At 40.5% G+C, this 20,417-nt stretch overlaps 1 protein-coding gene and 1 long non-coding RNA gene across 3 annotated transcripts in view; one reads left to right on the forward strand and one right to left on the reverse strand.

The window, feature by feature from the left end:
- The window catches only part of MSRA (methionine sulfoxide reductase A), a 252,621-nt gene extending 239,548 nt beyond the window's left edge, over positions 1-13,073 (reverse strand). The window contains exon 1 of one of the 2 annotated variants that reach the window (XM_088152314.1): positions 12,820-13,073. In XM_088152314.1, coding sequence (XP_088008440.1) covers positions 12,820-12,985 — 166 coding nt within the window. In that variant the 5' untranslated portion in view covers positions 12,986-13,073. The remainder of the gene's footprint in view (positions 1-12,819) is intronic. The other variant, XM_088152313.1, reaches the window with a different exon arrangement.
- Positions 13,072-19,093, forward strand: LOC148214358 (uncharacterized). The gene is made up of 2 exons (XR_015798166.1): positions 13,072-13,347; positions 16,006-19,093. It is a non-coding gene; the product is annotated as an uncharacterized LOC148214358 (long non-coding RNA).
- The last annotated feature ends 1,324 nt before the right edge of the window (positions 19,094-20,417 follow it).

Here is a 20,417-nt window from a genome sequence, read left to right on the forward strand (position 1 = left end):
CAGAAGCAATCGACTCAATCTAGAGATTACCTTGGAAGCAAGCATACTGCTGGCCATATCTCATCACCTTGGAGGTGCATGCAATTCATTGACATACGCCCAGGATATATTATTTACAATTTTTTCTTAAATTTCTTTTTTATTTATTTATTAAACCAATTTATACAGCTGCCTACCTCACCACAGGCAACTCTGGGTGGCATACAACAAAGCTAAAAACAATCAATAAATACATTAAAAATATAAAAAGCAAAATAAAACAGAATAAAAGGATGTTAAAAATAAGGGAGCCACCTCACTAATTCCCCTGTCCCCTGGGGTCCCCAGGCCTGCTGGCATAACCAAGTCTTAAGGGACCTCCAGAAGCTTAACAATGACAAGGCCAACTTCACCTCAGGGGGGAGAAGATTCCACAGTGCAGGTGCCACAGCAGGCCCACCACCTGAGGCCTGCCAAATGTAGCTCCCGTGGCAAAAGAACCCATAACATGCCCTCTCTGCTGGATTTGGTAGGACGGCCACATGAAATCGGGGAGAGGTGGTCCCTCTTTATTTATCTTTATTTATCAAATTTATATAGCTGCTTATCTCACAAATGTAACTCTAGGCAGTGTACAATAAACCAACAATTAAAACATTCTTCAAAAACATTAAAAATAATTAGACATAAATAGAAACAAGATCACGAGAGAGTGTGCCAGAATCTTACACATAATATAACCAACACATGGGCTCCCTGTTACCAGGGGATCCCCGGCCTGTTGAAAAAAACACATTTTGAGAGATTTCCAGAAGGTCACTAGGGTCAGAGCCAATCTCACCTGGGGGCGGGGAAGAAAATATGTTCCAAAAGGCAGGTGCCATGGCAGAAAACCAAGAACTCCAAAAAATTGCCCGTATTTCTCAAGTCTTCTTCCATTGTCATAAAATAACTAATTCAAATTTTAACAAACAACTTACATCAACAATCCATTGCTGCAAATCAGGCACTGATTTCTTCTTCCAGCATTGTATGGTGATTATTTTTATTTATTTGTTGGATTTCTCCCCCGCCCATCTCCCCCACAATAGGGGACTCTGGGCAACTTACAAAAAAACATTACAACTTTAAATATATATAAAACACATAATACACGTCCGAGAAATCCACTGTTCTTGATCTCTTGATAGATTCCAAATACTGGGAATACAGCCAAGAGGCCATACACTTGTTTAACAGACAGTGACTGATCAAGAGTCATATTAACAACTGATGTCAGCCACACTTGAGTTCAGTCATGGAGAATCTAGTATTTTGTATGCAGTGAAGCAAAGAGTCATACAATCATATTATTATTATTATTATTCAATATAAACCACAAACTAAAGGAGTGACTTGGATGTATCTTAATTGTTAAGCAGCAGCACTTTTATTCGCAACAGACATTAGGCTCAAACTGGTAAAATTTCTTCTTTCCTGTGTTACATGAGAAGTAGAGACACTCTAGAGACAATATGAATTAAAAGAAAGAAGCAAACCCAGAAACCACTGTAGACAAGATATAATGTAATCTCTGATATATTATTTTACTATTGATAACTTTACAAAAGCTCTTAGTGTGGTTTGTTATGCCACATCAACATTTCATCACCCAATTACAATGCATGAAACACTGTCCTTTTAAAAAATGTAAACATCATATTTGGGAAATAAATATAGATGCCTGTAAGATTTTCTCCCACTTTGGCATTTAAAGTGTCACTTTATTCATGAATAAGTATTTTCAATAATATTTTTAAGATGCTGCTTTTGCTGGCAGTTTTAAAGTTCTCTGTTGCGGCAGAGATATAAATCTGTACCTGGGTTCAGGTACACATTGCACCAACACATACTCCTGGGAAAGGCTGTCTTTGGTTGAGCGTACTCCCTGAATCAGCCAGTTGCGGTTGCAGGTTTAGTGTTTCAGTACTCAACCAAATGCAGTTTATTCAATAAATACCCTTCTCTCAATCACTCATGCCCTGGTCATCACCCACATGGACTACTGCAATGTGCTCTACATGGGGCTACCCTTGAAAAGTATTTGGCAGCTGCAGCTAGTACAGAATGCGGCGACGCAGGCAGTTTTGGGCACCACTAGGGCTGCGCATGTAACACCTCTGCTGCATGAGCTGCATTGGGTTCTGGTTTGCTTCTGGGTCCAATTCAAGGTGTTGGTTATGACCTTTAAAGCCCTTCATGGCATGGGCCCAGGTTACCTGAGGAACCGCCTTGTCCTGGTTATATCAGCCCATCCCACCCAGTCTGACAGGAAGGGCATGTTGCGGATCCCATAGGTTAGACAATTTCACCCGGCAAGGTCTAGGAGGAAAGCCTTTTCTGCTGTCATCCCCACCCTGTGGAATATCTTGGCACCCACTCTTCTGGCCTTCCAGAAGAGCCTTAACACCTGACTCTGCTGACTAGCTTGGGGGTCCAATGGGGGCTCCCAACACTGGGGGTGGCTGGCACCTTGAGGATGCTCTCTCCATCTTTTAACTTTGTAGTTTTTTAATGTGTTCTGTAGTTTTTAAATGTTTTTATGTCTTTTATTTGTGAGCCGCCTAGAGTCACTGATAGTGAGATGGGTGGCATATAAATTTGATTTATAAATAAATAAATAAATAAATAAATAAAATTATGGTTAAGCAAACTGCAAATTAGCATGCCATATGAACCTAGCCAATATTACATAGGATTCCTCACTCAGCACTGACAAATCTCATTTAGAATCTATTCCATATGAATGTTATTTGAAAAATTACTTAATGTGCTATATTATAATGTGCTTAGTTCCCTAAGAAAATATAGGGAAAATATTCAAAATTATAGATTTCTGTTGTTCAGTTCATGAATCTTGAAATATTTTGATCGAAGAACAAGCTGTTGTATCTTTAATCAGTCCACAAAATATGAAATTCCAGCAGATGTACCTTTTTCCCCATATGACAAGCTGCACTGCTAACATCCAAAATACAATGCCTAGCAGTTGTGAAATCAAAATCGTATCTACTTCAGAATCTCTCCAAGCCAATACAGCTAGATATTCAATAGTCCCTTCAAGTCACTCACTTTCCAAGATTTTTTAAAAAGTATTCTGTAAAGTAGAATAAATTCTCAACACAGTTGGGGGGATTGGGTTTTTTTTTTCCAGATCACAACAGAAGGAAAATAAAAGTCATCTCAATTTTTGCTAAAGTTAATGAAAAAGCAATGGACTGTATATATCCTTTTTATAACTTCCTTCCTATCAAGGAATTGCAAGAATCAGATAAAATTCTCTATCTTCAAGTGGTACTTCAACTCAGTAAATTGTACTCTAGTTACAAACCTATCATAAACCTTCTCAGAGAGGAAATCCAGCTTCAGAACTTCAGAATTATGCAAACAGCAGTGTGAGAGGACCATTAAGCAGCTTTTCAAGAACTCTAGGGACTGGAAGGGAATATTGCAAATGAGAAAGGTTTACCAATGAATACTGTAGCTGCAAGATAATAAGAAAGTGCCAGATATCCAGATAATATTACTCCAGAAACTGCAGCTTTGTTTAAATATTGTGTGTTTTTGACATGTTGCTTTCTTTAAATCCTTTATATTAAGAAATTCCAAGTGCCAGTCATAAATTCTGACTGCACTATTAATGCATAAATATTTTTGTTATTTTAGAAAAAAGAATGTAAAGAGTGAGTGCATCTGAATGAAATCTTTTAAATAGCATTTCCTACAACATGAATGCTAGAAAGCAGTGAACTAGTTCATATACTGTATTAAGCTATAATGTGGTTTACTGCAGTTTTGTCTTAATGTGTTGTGTGAACCCACCCACTGTATTTGTAAACCATGATTTTGAGGACAATGACACGGGAAGTGAGCGGTGCACCTGCCAGCAACGTAGAAAAGGCTGTCTGGAACAGAATTAGACCGGTAAGGGCAGCAGAAGACATCTTTGACCAAAGGTCACCAAAGGGCCCATTAGCACAGTAAAAACAATGCCCCCAATTATGTAATTCCATGCCCCAGGAAGGGGAAAGACCTTATTTGATCAGAAGGAAGTCATCTAACCTGGGGCGGGGAGGGAGGATGTCAGAAATGGGGTTGGCTAGCCCCTTAGCGGCCTGGTGTGGCCTCTATTGGCCTCTTGGATCTTTTAATCTTTTTTCTATCTCTGTAAGTGTGGTTCTCTTTTTATAACTTTTAATTATGTATTTATGATTTTAATTTGATGTAAACCGCCCAGAGTCCCCCACTGTGGGGAGATGGGCGGGGAGAAGTCCACTAAATAAATTAAAAAATAAAAAAATACTTATATAACTAAAGCTGCAGAATGCTTGTGCAAGGAAGTAACCAATAGGCAACAGACTGACAAGGTATAAAAAGTTTGTGCGCGCGAATGGGGGTTCCCTCTCTTGGGAAAGGGACCCTGCTTTGTTTGGTACCAAATAAACTGGTTAAATGGACCTTTCTCGTGCCCAGAGATTTATTGGCAGGGTCTTCAGGGATATTACCACTATTGTGGCCAACAAATTTGGTGAGCCAGCCAGGAGACTTCATAGACTCGGGGGCTACTGACTGAGAAGGGCAGGCGCGCCCTGGGAATTTCCCAGACCCCCCTCAGACCAGGCCCTTATAACGCCCTGAAGCCTCTGAAAAAAAAAAAAAAACCAAGAAAGACAAAAGGTTTGTAGGCGGGTCGATAGGCACTGAGGTCCACATACTGTGTGGCAGAAAAGGGCCAGAGAAAACAGCGACCAGAAATATCGGACCAGGATAGGCCTGGACACCACTGGAACTGAAGCTTTTCTCCAAGGGTAAGCGAGTCAACCATGGGAACCTCTCAGTCAAGAGGGAAAAAGGATAAGGGGGAGGAAAAAGGGAAGAAGGAAAAATTGCCAGTGAGACCCACTCCTCCAACACCCCTACAGTTGTTTTGCAACACTTTGATGACCTGACCCATGGGGATGACCATCTAAGTAGACAGGTCTTAAGTCATTTGTGCTGGTCAGAATAGCCAAACTACCTCTTGGATGATGGCATAAGATGGCCATCAGCTGACTGTTTATCATTGGAAGTGATCAACATATTGGGGAGGAAATTGGACTATTTAGGGAAAGATTTAGAATTGAGGTATTTGGAAATGTTTAATGAAGTTAGATTGGATGATGTTATGAGGTTGGATTGCCATATTTTCCTGTTGGGGAAAGAAAAGGGAAAGTGTCAAAAAGGGAAACAGAAGGTCCTTTCTGAGGACAAGGATGAAATGGCTCCACCACCATATAATTCCCAACACACTTTGGGAAAAAGGACTTGTCGTGGGTGTGGCACAGAGAAGGAGAGACCTGGGAGATTAAATCTTAATATTGGGGAAAACAAATATACAGGCCTAGCTTGCATTCCCAGCCAATGGGTTTATTCCCTCTACAGCAAACTCCAGTACCTGATGGCAATGGGGGCACGCCATTGTCTTCATGTATACTCCTTTTTCCACGTCTGACTTATATAACTGGAAGAATAACTTGCCCCCATATCAGGAAGCCCCAGAGCAAACAGCCAAATTGGTACTGTCTATTGTACGGAGCCACAATCCAACTTGGGGAGACTTACAAACTATACTGAATGTTTTTTTAACTAGTGAGGATAGGAGAATGATTATGACTAGGGGACAGAAAATTGCTGAACAGAGGGCTACTAACACGGGAGCCCAGGGACCAGTGGCCATACAGGCGCAGGTGACTCAATTGTTTCCGATCGTAGATTCAAACTGGGATTCCCAAAACCAAGTCCACCTGCAGAAACTCCAAACATGCCAACGAACTGTGGTAGAGGCACTCCATGAAGGAGTACCAAAAGCCAAAAATCTTTCAAAAATCTATGAGGTCCGACAAGGATCTCATGAGAGCCCCGGCAATTTCTTGGAGCGTATTTACAAAGTATTTAGGCAACACACAGATTTGGATCCAGAAGAGCAGGGCAATCGGAAGATGTTCAACATGATGTTTATAGTGCAGGCAGCCCTGGATATTAGTAAATAAAAATCCAGAAGACAGATGGGGCAGTAGGTATGGATATGCCCCAACTTTCAGAAATAGCCTTTAAAGTGTATACAGGGAGGCAAAAGGCTAATGCAAGAGTTGAGAGTGAGAAACAAAAGCGGAAGGCCATTCTGTTAGCTCAGGTGATTAGAGACAGCTATGCTGGAAGGGAAGGTAGAGGTCCTCGCAGAAGAGGGGGCGAGGAGGTGTGAAGGGGAATAGGAACAAGGAAAGACCAAGTGAAGGGGGGATCTTGCTGGGACTCAACCAATGTGCCAAGTTTAAGGAATTTTGGAAAAATGAGTGTCCAAACAGCGAGCGACCCCTAAGGGGTTGGGGTCTGGCTCTGGCTCCTGTCCTATGGGCCCAGTCCAAAGAACAAGATTGATGGAATCAGGGGAAGGAGGCTGAAAGCCTCCCAGTCCCTGAACCCCTGGTAAAACTCCAAATAGGGGACCACACTTGTGAAGCTATAGTAGATACCAGAGCTACACAATCAGTGTTGAATAAGAATATGGGCCTGTTAGTACAAAAGGAGTCAATTATGGTGGTGGGGGCTTCAGGAAAAGGGCAAAAGGTGAACTATCCGGAGAAAGCAGAATGTCAAGTGGGAACTAAGATAGTAAAACACCGCTTCCTATATATGCCAGATTGTCCCATGCCCTTGCTAGGGAGGGATATATTGAGCAAACTCAGAGCTACCCTGGCCTTTGAGGGAAACCACATAGTGATGAAATTACCCCAACGCGAGGCCTGGTGTTTGGGCACATTCTATGCCAAAGCACTTGGACCAGTGGGCAATCTGGACAGGATTGTACACCTAGTACAACATTTATTGATTGATTGATTGATTGATTGATTGTATGGCATACAGTGCCCAGCCTACACACGGTAGATGTTCTGGCGCCACCAATTGCTAATTCATTTATTATTGCACTGCTGCACTACAAGAGGGCAAGCTAGCTTTGCATCAGCTGGCCAGCAGCATTCCTAACGAGGTCAGCTCATCCGGGAATATTTTCTTTCTCCGCCGATCCTTTCACCAATTGCGTCCAGGCAGGTCCAGCACCAATTCCTGTTCCCCATGCTGCATTTCCCCCCACCAAAATGGGGGTACCTATTTATCTACTTGTAGATGGTATACTTTCAAACTGTTAGATGGGCAGGAGCTAGGGAAATGACGGGAGCTCACTTCCGTCACGTGGAGCTGGGCTCGAACTGTTGGAGAGTCAACCATTTCTGGCTGGCAAACTCCAGCGTCATTAAGCCACTGCACCACTGAGCCCAGGAGGCATGGGACGAGGGCATTCCAGGGAGGGCAAAGAATGCTAGCCCAGTAAGAGTGAAGGTAAAGGAAGGGGCTGCAATCCCATGATTGCAGCAGTATCCAATTTGATTAGAAGCAAGGCAGGGACTGGCATGACTCATTCAGAAGTTTTTAAAATATGGGTTGATTAGGGAAGGGGAACCACCCTATAATACCCCTATACTGCCAATCAGAAAGCCTGATGGCTCATATTTGTTCAGGATTTGCAGCACATAAATAAGATCACTGAGGATATACACCCGGTGGTCCCCAACCCTTACACTGTCTTGACCTTATTAAGCCCCCGAGATGCCTGGTTTACTGTATTGGATCTGAAGGATGCTTTTTTCTGTATCCCCTTACATAAGGAAAGCCAACCTTTTTAAATTTGTAGGGAATTTTTCCATCATCACCACTAGGGTCAATGGGGAGAGAGCTAGCATTAATTTCTCTTTATATTTTGCCCAAATCCTTAAAATAGTTTTTAAAAAGGGGTTCTTGACTCCATCCAGTCATTTCTTAGTTTATTAAAAAATATGTTTCCCAATTTCCATTCCACTGGAAATTGGAGAAGGAATTAAGGGAAAAGAAAATATTTCAAATAAAGGATTAGGCGAAAGAAATGAATAGTAAAGATAGAATAAGAGAGGTGGTAAGGGGAAGAAAGATATCATGGCTTAACTATACAATTAGAGAAATGGACTAGGGAGTGGATAAATGAAAATAAAGAATGTAGAGGTTACACAAGATTTGAGAAGATGATTTTAGAGAGAGAAGACAAAGAAGACAATATAGTTATTAAAGGTGAAACAAGTGAAATCTATAAGATATTATTTGAAATTGAAGTTCAGCAAGATTATCTCAAATGAGTATGGGAATATGACTTAACACAACAATTTGGTATCTGACATCTGTAAGATTAAACCAAATAGATAGGAAATATTCAGTAACATGTTGGAGGGGATGTCAGGAGTTGGGTACTTATCTCCATATGTGGTGGAATTGTAAACAGGTACAGAAGTTTTGGCAACAGGTATTTAAAAAGATTAATGAGGTAATTGGGATAAATTTGGAAGTATGTCCAGATATAGCACTGTTATCAATATATGATAAGGTTAGATGCACTCAAGCTACTAAAGTTTTAATTACAAATTTAATGACAGTGGCAAGTCTAATGATACAGGTAGCTAGAAAATGGAAAACACAAGGCGATTATCAAATAGAGGAATGGTATAAAGAAGTGTGGGATGTTGCAATCAATGATAAGTTAGCATGTAATATTAAAGTTAGAAGGGGGTTGCAAAGTCGAAATGACTTTGCAGAGATATGGAATATATTTATAGAATTTGTTTTATTGAAAGGGAAAGGATGTACACCTACACAAGAATTATTATATTTTTGGAAGGAGGAATGATTAAGTAAAATATTGGTCTGGGGGTGGGGTGCACGTTTAATATTTCATTTTATAATTGTAATTACTAATAATATATGTAAAAGTAATAGAAGTCAGAAACAAGTTATGTGTGTATGTATGTATATGTGTTTATTGATTAAAATATTTAAAAATTTAAAAATTTTTAAAAAAGAAAGCCAATCCTTGTTTGCCTTCAAGTGGGAAGACTTAAAAGGGAAGGCGGAAGACACAAATGTTTTGGGTGGTGCTGCCTCAGGGATTTAAAAATAGCCCCACTATTTTTGGAACCATTTTGGCTAAGGCCTTAGAGAATTGGCAGCCAGAGGCAGGAACTTCCTCCATTTTACTCCAATATGTGGACAACCTACTGTTAGGGTCCCCAGCCGAGGAGGAGTGCCTCCGAAACACAGTAGGGTTCCTGAATTTTCTGGCAGGGTATGGGTATAAGATCTCAAAGAAAAAGGCCCAAATTTGCCAGAAGGAGGTTAGGTACCTGGGATACGAACTGTCACAAGGGCAAAGGAAAATAAAGGAAGGAAGGTCACTGGCAGTGTTTCAGATAGAATGGCCTAAGGATAGAAAGCAGTTGCGGGGGTTCTTGGGAATGGGAGGGTTTTGCAGGATTTGGATTCCTAATTTTGGGATACTGGCTAAATCCTTGTATGAAGCTACAAAAGAAGGGGATTATGAGGAATTCAGGTGGACCAAGGAATGCAGAAAGGCCTTCAGGGAAATAAAAGAGGAATTGAGAAAAGTGCTAGCCCTGGGTCTCCCTGATCTGACAAAAAAAATTCAGCTGTTTATGCACAAACAGCAAGCGATGGCAGCAGGGGTCCTAACCCAACGGGTAGGGTTGTGAGACAGGCCAGTGGCATATTTTAGCAAACAGCTGGACCTGGTGGCTCGCGGTTGGCCTGCCTGAGAGCAGCGGCCACAGCTTAACTGCTGGTTAACGAGGCAGAGAAACTGATGCTGGGGCAATTGCTGAGAGTGATTGTTCCTCATGCGGTGATGGCCATACTAGAGAGTCGGGTTGCTCATTGGTTGATGAGTGGATGGAGTTGTGGAAGGAGAGGAGACTACTCTTGGCTAACAATAAGGAGATGAAACATGCCGAGGAGGTATTGAAGCTTTTGGAGGAAGTTAATAAGCCTAAAGCAGTAGCCGTAGTGCATGTGAGGGCCCACACTAAGGAGGATACAATGGTAACAAAAGGAAACAGGAGGGCAGATGAAGCTGCGAAGAGGGCAGCTAAAGAAGGGGTCCATTGCCTGCCCCAATACCTCGACAAGAGATGAACCTGGCTCAACATACGCCAGCCTATACTTACAAGGAAGAAAGGCAGTACCGGAGCTGGAATGGAGCAAAAAGGGGGCTAAAGGGGTGGTGGGAAGTGGAAGGAAAAGTGATTCTACCTGGAGGAGTACAAAGAAATGGGCCATCCCATTTATGGGCCTTCCATCGGGCCATCCACCAGAGATCAGATGCTCTGGCGGATCTTCCATAACCTCACCTTAGTAGCAGAGTTTGGCTGTTCCTCACCCAGTTCTAAGCCTCCTACATAGCTGTTTCTGTTTCAGTTAATGACTGTGTTTCAACCTACATATGAAATTGATGATCATTAGCAGCTGCTTGGTATAATTGGTTAATCATACACCTAACTCTAATCCTACAAGATCCCTGACTTTGTGCAAGTGTACAAAGTGTGTAAGTGTAAGAACCGATGCTGGTTTGAAGCCAAAGGGTAGTCACATTGATTTGATTTGGGTTTTTCTTCTGTTTGTTCACTTTGCATTTTGTAAACTGATAAACATAAACAATTACAATATATATTTTTGAAAGCATTCTTAATTTACAGCATTTTTTCACACCTGCCAAAAACTTTTGCACAGTATTGTACATACCAGACAACGCCAAAGAAATACAAGTGATAGGACAGATTAGGGGCATTGTGCAGCCATCACAACCCAGCAAATACTGAGGAGCCCAAATGGGGCTGGTCATGGTCATGGCTCACCTCATGGCTACCCAACCTCTCCTGGCTCCGAAATTTGGTCATTGGGATGGCATTCATCATGTTTGCCGTGTTTGCATTGGGATGCTGGTTTGCTGCTTCATGCAATGGTTCCCGCTGTGCTTAAGCACCCTTAATAGTCTAGTCCCTAGGCAGGTGCAAGCATTCTACCAGAACATCTTGGTGAAGGATGGTTCAGTCAAAAGCAAGCTTTCTCAGAACCAAAGGGGGCATTTTGAGGGCAACGACATGGGAAGTGAGCGCTGCACCTGCCAGCAATGTAGAAAAGGCTCTCTGGAACGTTATTAGACCGGTAAGGGCAGCAGAAGACATCTTTGACCAAAGGTTACCAAAGGGCCCATTAGCAAAGTAAAAACAACCAATTATGTAATTCCACGCCTCAGGTAAGGGAAGACCTTATTTGGTCAGAAGGAAGTCAATACTGATATAACTAAAGTTGCAGAATGCTTGTGCAAGGAGGTAACCAATAGGTAACAGGCTGACAAGGTATAAAAAGTTTTGCATGCACAAATGGGCTTTCCCTCTCTTATGAGAGGGACCCCACTTTGGTACCAAATAAACCGGTTAAACAGACCTTTTTTGTGCCCGGAGGCTTATTGGCAGGCTCTTCGGGGATATTACTACTATTGTGGCCAACAATTTAATGTGTGTGAATCCAGCCAACTGTAGTTGATTGAAAGCACGTAATTAAGAAAACCAGGTTAGTGTAGTGTAGTGTGAGTCTAGCCAATTTGGCAACCACAAGTCATAAATGCATAGACATGATAAATAAATGGCTTACAAAGCTTTAGAAAAAGAAATATCCTAAAGAACAGGCTATCTTCATCTGTTAGTTATTACAAATAAATAGTTTATACAGATATAAAACTAATATTCGTCCAGAAATCAACTAATTCCAAGGATAGGCCAAGGAGGTTGATTACATGAATGAAGCCTCATGCCTGACTCTGGGCTCACTTCCATTTTCCACTTGAACTCAGAGGATTGCTGGGGATAAAACATGCCCTGGAGAATCATCTATATTCCCTTAACCTCTCACAGAAAATATGAGAAATGTAATAAATTAAAAAAATAAATTGATACGTTTTGCAGGCTTCATACAGCCTTCATGTATCCTAGCATAGATCCTTTGTTGTATCTTAAAAATTCACTGAATTCCCTAACATCCATGTACCACGCTGGCTTTAGCAATCCTAATTATGGAAGCAGGAATACTTCAAGATGTCATTAGTATAGCCAGGTTCTGTTGTTTGTACACAGATATGAAATATAATTAAGAATGCAGCTATAGGTACAAAAAACAAAGGGAATAATAAAACTGAAAACTGTCAGTAGTTTTTTTTAAAATAGCAAAATAATACATTTTATATATAATCGAGATAAGCTGTAGTATTTCAGGAACCCTACAGTGCTGGGCACACAACTGGAGAACACAAAATTTCCTTCTAATAGACTTGCTCCTAGTTTATTCCCGTGTCTTTAACAGCAAAATCACGAGCTGAAATTGACCGCTAAAATCTCTACATGCTGAGTTCTGCGCATGAAGCTGTTACTTGTATTAAAAGCAGGCCAGGTGTTTTTCTCACTGTTTTTGTCTAAAGGAAAAAACTTGAAATTTCAATTAAATTAAAAACATGGACTATTAAAAAAAAAAAACCTTAGCAATAATATTAAACCAAAGCTCGGAACAAATAAATAACTCATTTACCGCAAAGGCAAAATAATAGCACGGTAGTAAAAACACAACGAAAACGCAACACTCGATCTGAAGAAGACCAGAAGCACGAGTAAGCATGCGCAACAGGCTGACTTGCTTTTCCTTTCCTTGAGCAGCCTCGCTACAGGAAGGCGTACTCAGGCGCATGCGTCAAGCCCTGCTCAGACGAAAGAAAGCAAGCGCACGCCCTCAGGCTTCAGAAAGATCGTTGATCGTTTTCCCTCATCCTCAAAGCGCATGCGCAGGAAACTGTCTCACACCAACAGGATTAAATAGTATTTTCCTTCTCCTTCTGCCTACCGAGAATACGGACAAGACTCCGGTTTCTGCCAGGCAAGGCTGCTTCTTTGCTGGGAATCTTGAGGGAAGACGAAGCGGCTTCTCCCATCGTTGCGAGAGTACGGAAGAGTAGGCAGGCGGCAGTAGCAGCGGCAGTAGCAGCAGCAGCAGCAGCAGCAAAAGGCATTGCCCCTCCCGCCTTCCTTGAGCCCCAGGGCAAAAGGGACGAAAAGGCGGTAACGAACCGCCTGGTAGCTTGCGTAAGTGCCGGCCTCGAGACCCGGGGCACGTGCCCAGCAGATCCGTGTGCTCGAGACCTGGGGCACGTGGCTAGCAATCCGTGCGGGAAAGAAAAACACGGGAGCCCGTCCAGGTTCTGTCGCCGCACCGCCGTTGCCTCTGATCCTGCTGCTGGTTGTGCAACCTTCGTTTGACTCCTACAATATTTATAACTGGATCTCTTGTCACGGACGAAGCTACAGGCAAAGTTTGCCCTTTAAATCACAAGATTGCTGACTGCAGTTTAGCCTAGTGTGTCATGGAAGGCAAGTCCCGGGCGTTAATTTGTGGTTAAGTATGTTGTGGGTACTCGGAAAATAGAGTTAATAGATTAAACCATAGTTAAATCAGCCATGGGGGTGTTATGTACTCACCTTCACGGTTGGAACCCTGGCCAATCAGGATCAGAGGTTGCTATGGTCTTGCTTTCTCTCTAAAACCTGGATTATATTAGACAGCAACCTAAGCTTTACTTAAGCCTGGTTTATGAAATAACTGGCTGGCTTTGCACAACCCAGTGGATGTGACTGCATGACATCCTAGGCCATAGTTTACTAATTTGGGAAATTCACCCAGAACATGTAACTTTAAACTACACAGATTCAGTTTGCACACACTAAGCTAAAATTTGGTATCCTAATATAGTGTTTTGTGCAAACATAAGCACTAACCCATAATTCACAGTTCATAAATTGCAGTGCCATCATTTGCACAACACTAAGCCCTGACCAAGCAAAGCATATTATGGCATAATAGCATTCCTTAATTTCCCATAGGAAAGTTTTTCTGACCAAAGAAATTGGAATTCCTTTGTGAATAAGGAATAGCCTAATGTTCCCATATGCTAATCTAATCATCAAGAGGCATTTTGAAATAGTACAGCTGAAGTTTATCACTTGTTCCAGTTTCTATGACATTCCTATCAAAACTGACAATTATGGCATTTCCAGAGGCTGGGCTTGCATACAACTCTAAGCCATCATGAATACTTGATTTTGGCTTGTGGATTATGTGGATTCAGCTATTGTGGTTTATTTAAACTATTATTAAAACAACACAATGTGATTCCAGCCAGAGTTTTGAAACCTTAATAGTACTAGTTTATAGCATGGTGAACCTGGCCAGGACCAATTTTCTGCTTGGAGGTAATTGGTCCTTGAACTGGCAGCTATTGTCAGCCTCCCAAGTGGACCAGACAGGAAACACAACAAGATGAACTAATTCTACTTTATTGTAAGGCTATGTTAACAGAAGCTTGTATGTCTGAAGTACAAATCTCCTGCCATCTCTTTTTACCACCTGAAAGTTAGGGCAGATCCTTTCTAAGTTTCTTTCTCTGCCCGTTACTTAGTTGCAGGCTCTTCCCTCTTTTGTCTGGTCGTTCCCTAGACTGCATCTCTTCCCTTCGTCTTCCAAGGTCATTCTCACATTCCATTACAGCTATTTATATAATATTCCTCAAGGCTTCATTCTGTCATGTACATAAAACTATTGAGGTAAATTTGTTCGGTGCTATCAGTATCACTGCTAAGATAGCCAAGCTCTTAATTCATGTCCTCATGTCATAGTTGGATTATTGTAGCAGCCTGTTGGCCAGGTTACCTAAAAGATCACTCCTCCCCTTGATTTGTTTCTAGAATGCTTCTATTCATACTACCCTGGACTTTCCTTATTTGCTCCACCTCTGTTTATCACCAAGCATTGATTACATTGGTTGGGAATTTGAGAGATACCAATACTAATTGGGTGGTACTGATACATAATGCCCTGCATACCCACTGATAGTGCTGCTAGTATTATGGCAAGAGGCTGGGCTTGCATACAGCTCATGAATACTTGATTTTGGCTAGTGGATTATGTGGATTCAGCTATTGTGGTTTATTATGTACTGATACATAATGCCCTTTCAGTTTCCCAGGTCCCCAAAATGAAAAGCAGATCTGAAAAGTTCAGCCCTGCCCTCTTTGGGGGCTACATATTTGTTTGATTCGTTGATATGGCCACCCAATTCATAAAAGAGACCCTGGTAGCTTACAGTTGGACAGAAGCATTTTAAAAAGTAATTATAAAACCACAACAAGCAACTAGAACCAAAAGAATGAATAACAGAATAACCAAAGGCAGCCATTAAATGGACCATTCAGAAACTGCTCATTCTGGATAGGTTCATCTCATACTCTGGTCCGGTATTTAAAATGACAGGGCACATGACTTACCTACCCCAAATTATTGGGGTATAATGATTTGTAAACAACAGTTTATGGCTTAGCATACTGTATAAACCTGGTCAATTGAAACTATTACTTAATATGTGAATCTAGCTAAAGTCAAGTTTCTCCATTGAAAACTCTCTGAAGCGGGCTATTTTTGATGTAGAACTCAACATTTTACATTTCCTGCACATGTTTGCACAAATATCAGTAATGGAGGCATAGTAGAGCCTTCCTGATAAAAACAAGTGTTAAAAATGTATTAAGTATTTAAAATGCTAGCCCAACAGTGTCTTGTGGCACCTTCCATAGACCAGGTAGACTTCATCCAATAAAATATCAGACTTTTTTTTCTGTAGACCCCGTACAATTTGTTGAGGTTTACTGTTATGTGCTCATTACATGAGATTCAGCTGAACTGTTACTGCTGTAGTCACCCGTGCCCATGCAACAACCAGTTACCATGTAGAAGGTGAAGTGAGATGTTTTTTACAACTCTTATTGATGTTTTCTGCAACATGAATGAAACAGAGGCTGAAGTGGAATTTTCTTAGGCTTAACTATGATCCATGTGACACTAACTTCTTAATACATCTAAGACATCACAAATAGATTATAAATGTACAGAGTCATGTGCTTTATCTTGCCATTCTGTATCTAAACATTACTAAATGGACTGTTTTTCTCCCCCTTTGGGGTTTATTTTCTTTCTAGGAAGTTTTCAGTTTTAGTCATGAGTTCTCCAAAGCCATCTGGTGGATTTCCAGAGGAAGTGCAGCATTACAGATCTCTACCGGTTTACATCAGGAAATGCTTTTAGCAGTTGGATTTCAAAGCTTAAAACCAGGCCCATCCAAGGGAGGAAGAAAAGTGCAAGAGGACAATAATAGCCAGTTTATAAGCTTTCTGACCATGTCTTTTAAACAAGATTCATTTAAAATTATGGTTAACAGATTAGAAGTTGCCATTCTAATCAGACCAGTTTTTAGCATAGAGTACCAAGACAGAGTCATCAACTCTTTTTAGTGTGGCCACACTCAGAAAAGAAGCAGATGCACACTAAGGCATAGTGCAGAGCTAGCTTAGAGATCTCTTGGCTAATAAAATCATGTCTTCAATTGGTTTAAGAAGTTCATAGCTCAGGACAAGTCTCAGATAATCTGTATTCAACTATTGACAGCAACCAAAGGCCTCAGTTTTACATAGAAAAGGAGATCCACCATGAGCATCCTCACCCTATCACCAAAAAAGTAAAAGTTACCAAAGTGGGTATCTTGTATGTTTACCAGATACAGCTTGGCATGCTTGCCACCAACACTCTGTATACAGAAATTTCCTCTAAAGAATATGTTTAACTTTGGGGAATCTGGTTGAAGACACTGTTATTTTAGGCAAGGTTGCTGCAGATGTGGCAGCAATCCACAATCATTATTGCCTGAGAATAGAAATTTCTTATATGCACAAAGTTTCATAACTGTAGCAGGAAGGAGCTGGTTCCAAGAGCAGTGGTGAGTAGTGTTGATTAAGCTGTACAATGCTCAGCCCCCTACACAAGCAAATCAGTAGCAACATTTATTTCACTATTGTAAGTTGTCCAGAGCCACGTATATGAGATGAGCAGCTATATAAGTTGAATAAATAAATATCTCAAAGTATTCTTAGATAATAATTCTTCATAGTTAAGTAATACTGATCATTTAAATAAATGTTGTGATAGAGAAAGGTTATGACTCAAGCATGGAAAAGAAATATGGACATCATTACCAGCATGTAGAGCTAGATATTTTGCTTTCTAATGCCTCTGCCAATATAAGCATATTAACTAGTTTTGGGTTGCATTTTTTTTATGGCTTATTAATGTATGTATAGTTTATTTTCCAACAAATTATGCATTATCTCTAATGTGGAAAATATTGGAGGGGTTTCCCTCCCATCATTCCATATTGAGGATGCTCAGTAATTTCTAAGTGGGCATTACTCAGCATAATTAAAGAGGTTACCTCCCTACAGGTAATTAGAGATTGGTCCTCTCTTTTATCATTATTATAATGCATGTGTCCACTGTCTTTCATAGTTCACCCCATGTGTGCGCATGTGTTTTAAAAACTTCTGTAACTGCTGCTTATAATTATTATCTAGGAGATTGCTACTAAGGTTGCAACTCAGAATATGAAAAAGCCATTCCATCTTGAATGAATCCCAAGTAATACATGGCCTGTAATAATTGGATCAGCCATCCTTGGCATATGCTAATATTTCTCCTTTACATTTGCCAATTTAATTTCCTTTCTTTATATGCAGCAGTGTATAATTATATGGAAAGAAACTGAGATAAGGGTTATTGCTGCTGGAGAAGCTCATGGGCATTCAGTAGGAATGGACCAGATTTACTGACCTGAAGCTGTGGGTTTTATGAAGTTAGGCCAGCCTTTTCCAAGATATTGCCCTCCAAATGTATTGGACTAATTTTGGTGGTCATCCTCTGCTAGCTAGAAAAACATAGTTGGTCAAACACATGTGGATGATACTAGATGAAGAAGCCTGGTTTTGGTGAGTCTATGAGGTTAAATTTGTCACTGAAAACTTGCAATGTACATAAAATTGTTAGGAAATTACACATATGCTGGAGAAATAGAAAGGCATCCATTGTATCCTTCAGACTAGAGAAGTCACAGGAATCTTGGATGTCTTGGAATCAGGTTTCTGTTCCACAGCAAATAAAGAGTCAGAGTTCCAGCTATAGTCATGACTTTACAGAATTTCACAATTAATAGGCCATATCACAGAAATTATCAGTATAGTTCACCTCTCTAAATCAAACTTTTCCAATATTGAGTGCCTTAAAATTATTTGAGCCTACTTGCAGAGAATTGACATCTCAGGAAAAACATATTTTCTGGAACTGTTCCAGAAACTCTTGAACTTCCTTACTCAGTTATGAGAGGATCAAGGAAAAGATGAATAAAGGCAGATAGCCTTCTCTGATAAGGAGCTTTACAATAATCCCAAGATTAGGTTGGCTCCCAACCTATTAGTTTATTGGAAAGCCATTAAAATCTGCCTTGGAATACTGTAGATCAGTGATGAAGTGGATCCTCCTGCTAGGAATTGGATATTGTACCTTTTCCTCAGGGTGCTGTTTCTCTTTTTGATAAAAACTTTCTCATTTGTTGAATTGTTTTTATGGAGTTCTTGGTGCTCTCTGAGCTTGGTTGTTTTTGTTGTTGTAGGCCACTTTGAGCCTTGTTGGATTGAGCAATTGTAATAAACCATCTCAATCAAGCAAGGCACAACTGCAGAGGAATACTGGGCAAGTTCTAGGATGCACTCTGTCCACATGATATGACAAATAGGCCCACCGAACTTGGCTAAATAAATGTGCCTCCATGAGAAGACATGGAGAAAACTCTTCAGTGTTTAGGAAGGATCACCACTTACGCAATCACCTAAAATTCCAAAACAGAAAGGCATAGATTTGCATACAAGGTTCTAACAACAGGTTTAACTTGATTTTGAATTAACCTATTTATGGGTTCACACGGTACATTGAATTACAAAGTAACCAACTGGTTAGATAAAAGAGTATACTGAGCTCCAAAAAGCAAATCAAGGCAAAACTACCAACTAAGCATATTACACAGATGTAATGCTAGCTCTATTTTACCTGGTTAATTCTGAAGTGCAAAGCCAGCCATTAATGTAGCTAATTTGTCTTTAAACTATAAAGAAAAAACTATTTCTTGGTATGATGCAGAGATTGTACTGTCCAGAATTTGCTAAGAGTTAATAAAAGTTCCTGTTCTTCCTTTTTAAGATTCTTTTATTTTTAAATTAAAATTGAGCTGTGCAGCCCTTCAGATACCTTCAAATGGGAAGAGGGCTGTCCTTTGTAAAGTAAAATATATAGCTACCTATATACAGATCCCTGAAAATACTAAAATATAAAACACTGGGGCAGACTTCCCCAGCCCTCTACCCTACAGACATATTTGGGTTGCAACCTCAATAAACTCGGGTCATAATAAAGACTGACTATCATTCCCAAATGATTGAGAATCTTGAGGGCAGAAATCCCAATACACCTGGAGGGCACCAAGTTGGAGAGGGCCAGACTTGGAGATCAAAACTAAATCAAGAGCTTGTACTCCATTTCCCAAGATGAAGAGGGATCAGTGTTAGAAATAGAAAAAAGCATTGTGATTAAAAGAACAAGGTCAACTTCTCTTTGACAAGTTGCCTTTCCTCCTTGACTACAGGGCTCAAAATCTGTCTTAGTAATAGAGGAATAAAAGGGTCCAGCTGAATATCAAGCATTGGAAGGGAGAAATGGCTGTCAGAACAATACCTTCAAGGGCCCTCTGTTAAGAAGTTAAATTTTAGACCTTGACCATTTGTAGTCCTGACTGATGGAGAAGATTTCATCAGTCAAATAAAAGATTTCATATAACGATATAGCTAACAAGGTTACAAGTGTAACAATGGCATATGATACATAAGGACCATTAGGAGGTGTGTATGTGTAGGGGTGTTATTTCCAAGCAGTGGTCCTCTAAAATGGCAGAAGTGAATAGACACTACATTCCAGAGACTAGTTAAAAGAGGGGTACAAAATAATGAACTGCAGATACCACCAAGATCCAATTTCTTCTTCTTAAGAGTACTGCAGCTGCCTTAGTGCCATTGTCAGGAGGAAAAATAATCAGCAATTGATCAAATTATCAAAGAAAAAACTAAAAAAGTAAAGTTTCCTGTGAGTTTAATTTTACTCCTAGGGGCTTTATGGACAGGTCCATGTAGTTTTATTGGCAACAATATGGAAGTGGTTTTCAATTGCCTTCTTCCAGGATTTTTTTTTTTTTTTACTTGCATCTCTGGTATTCCCTGGTGGTCCCCAACCAAGTATTAACTAGGGCCCATCCTGCTTTGTTTCCAAAATCAGCAAAGGTCAGCTAAGTGTTGCCATCTGCTGATACATCAAAAAAAACAACCCCTTACTAAAAAGGGTGCAACAAGTGGTTATGATTCTCCACCCAACATGGCCAATAACAAGGGACTGCAGGTATTCCATCAATCTAGAAGCTATTTGGTTATTTATCCCTTAACTAAGACAAGCTAATGGCTGACAAGCCA

This window comes from Python bivittatus, unplaced genomic scaffold (assembly GCF_059951505.1).
Source record: "Python bivittatus isolate LINGU-HERP-01145 unplaced genomic scaffold, Pbiv_v1 ctg000690_np1212, whole genome shotgun sequence".
In the NCBI taxonomy this organism is placed as follows: domain Eukaryota; kingdom Metazoa; phylum Chordata; class Lepidosauria; order Squamata; family Pythonidae; genus Python; species Python bivittatus.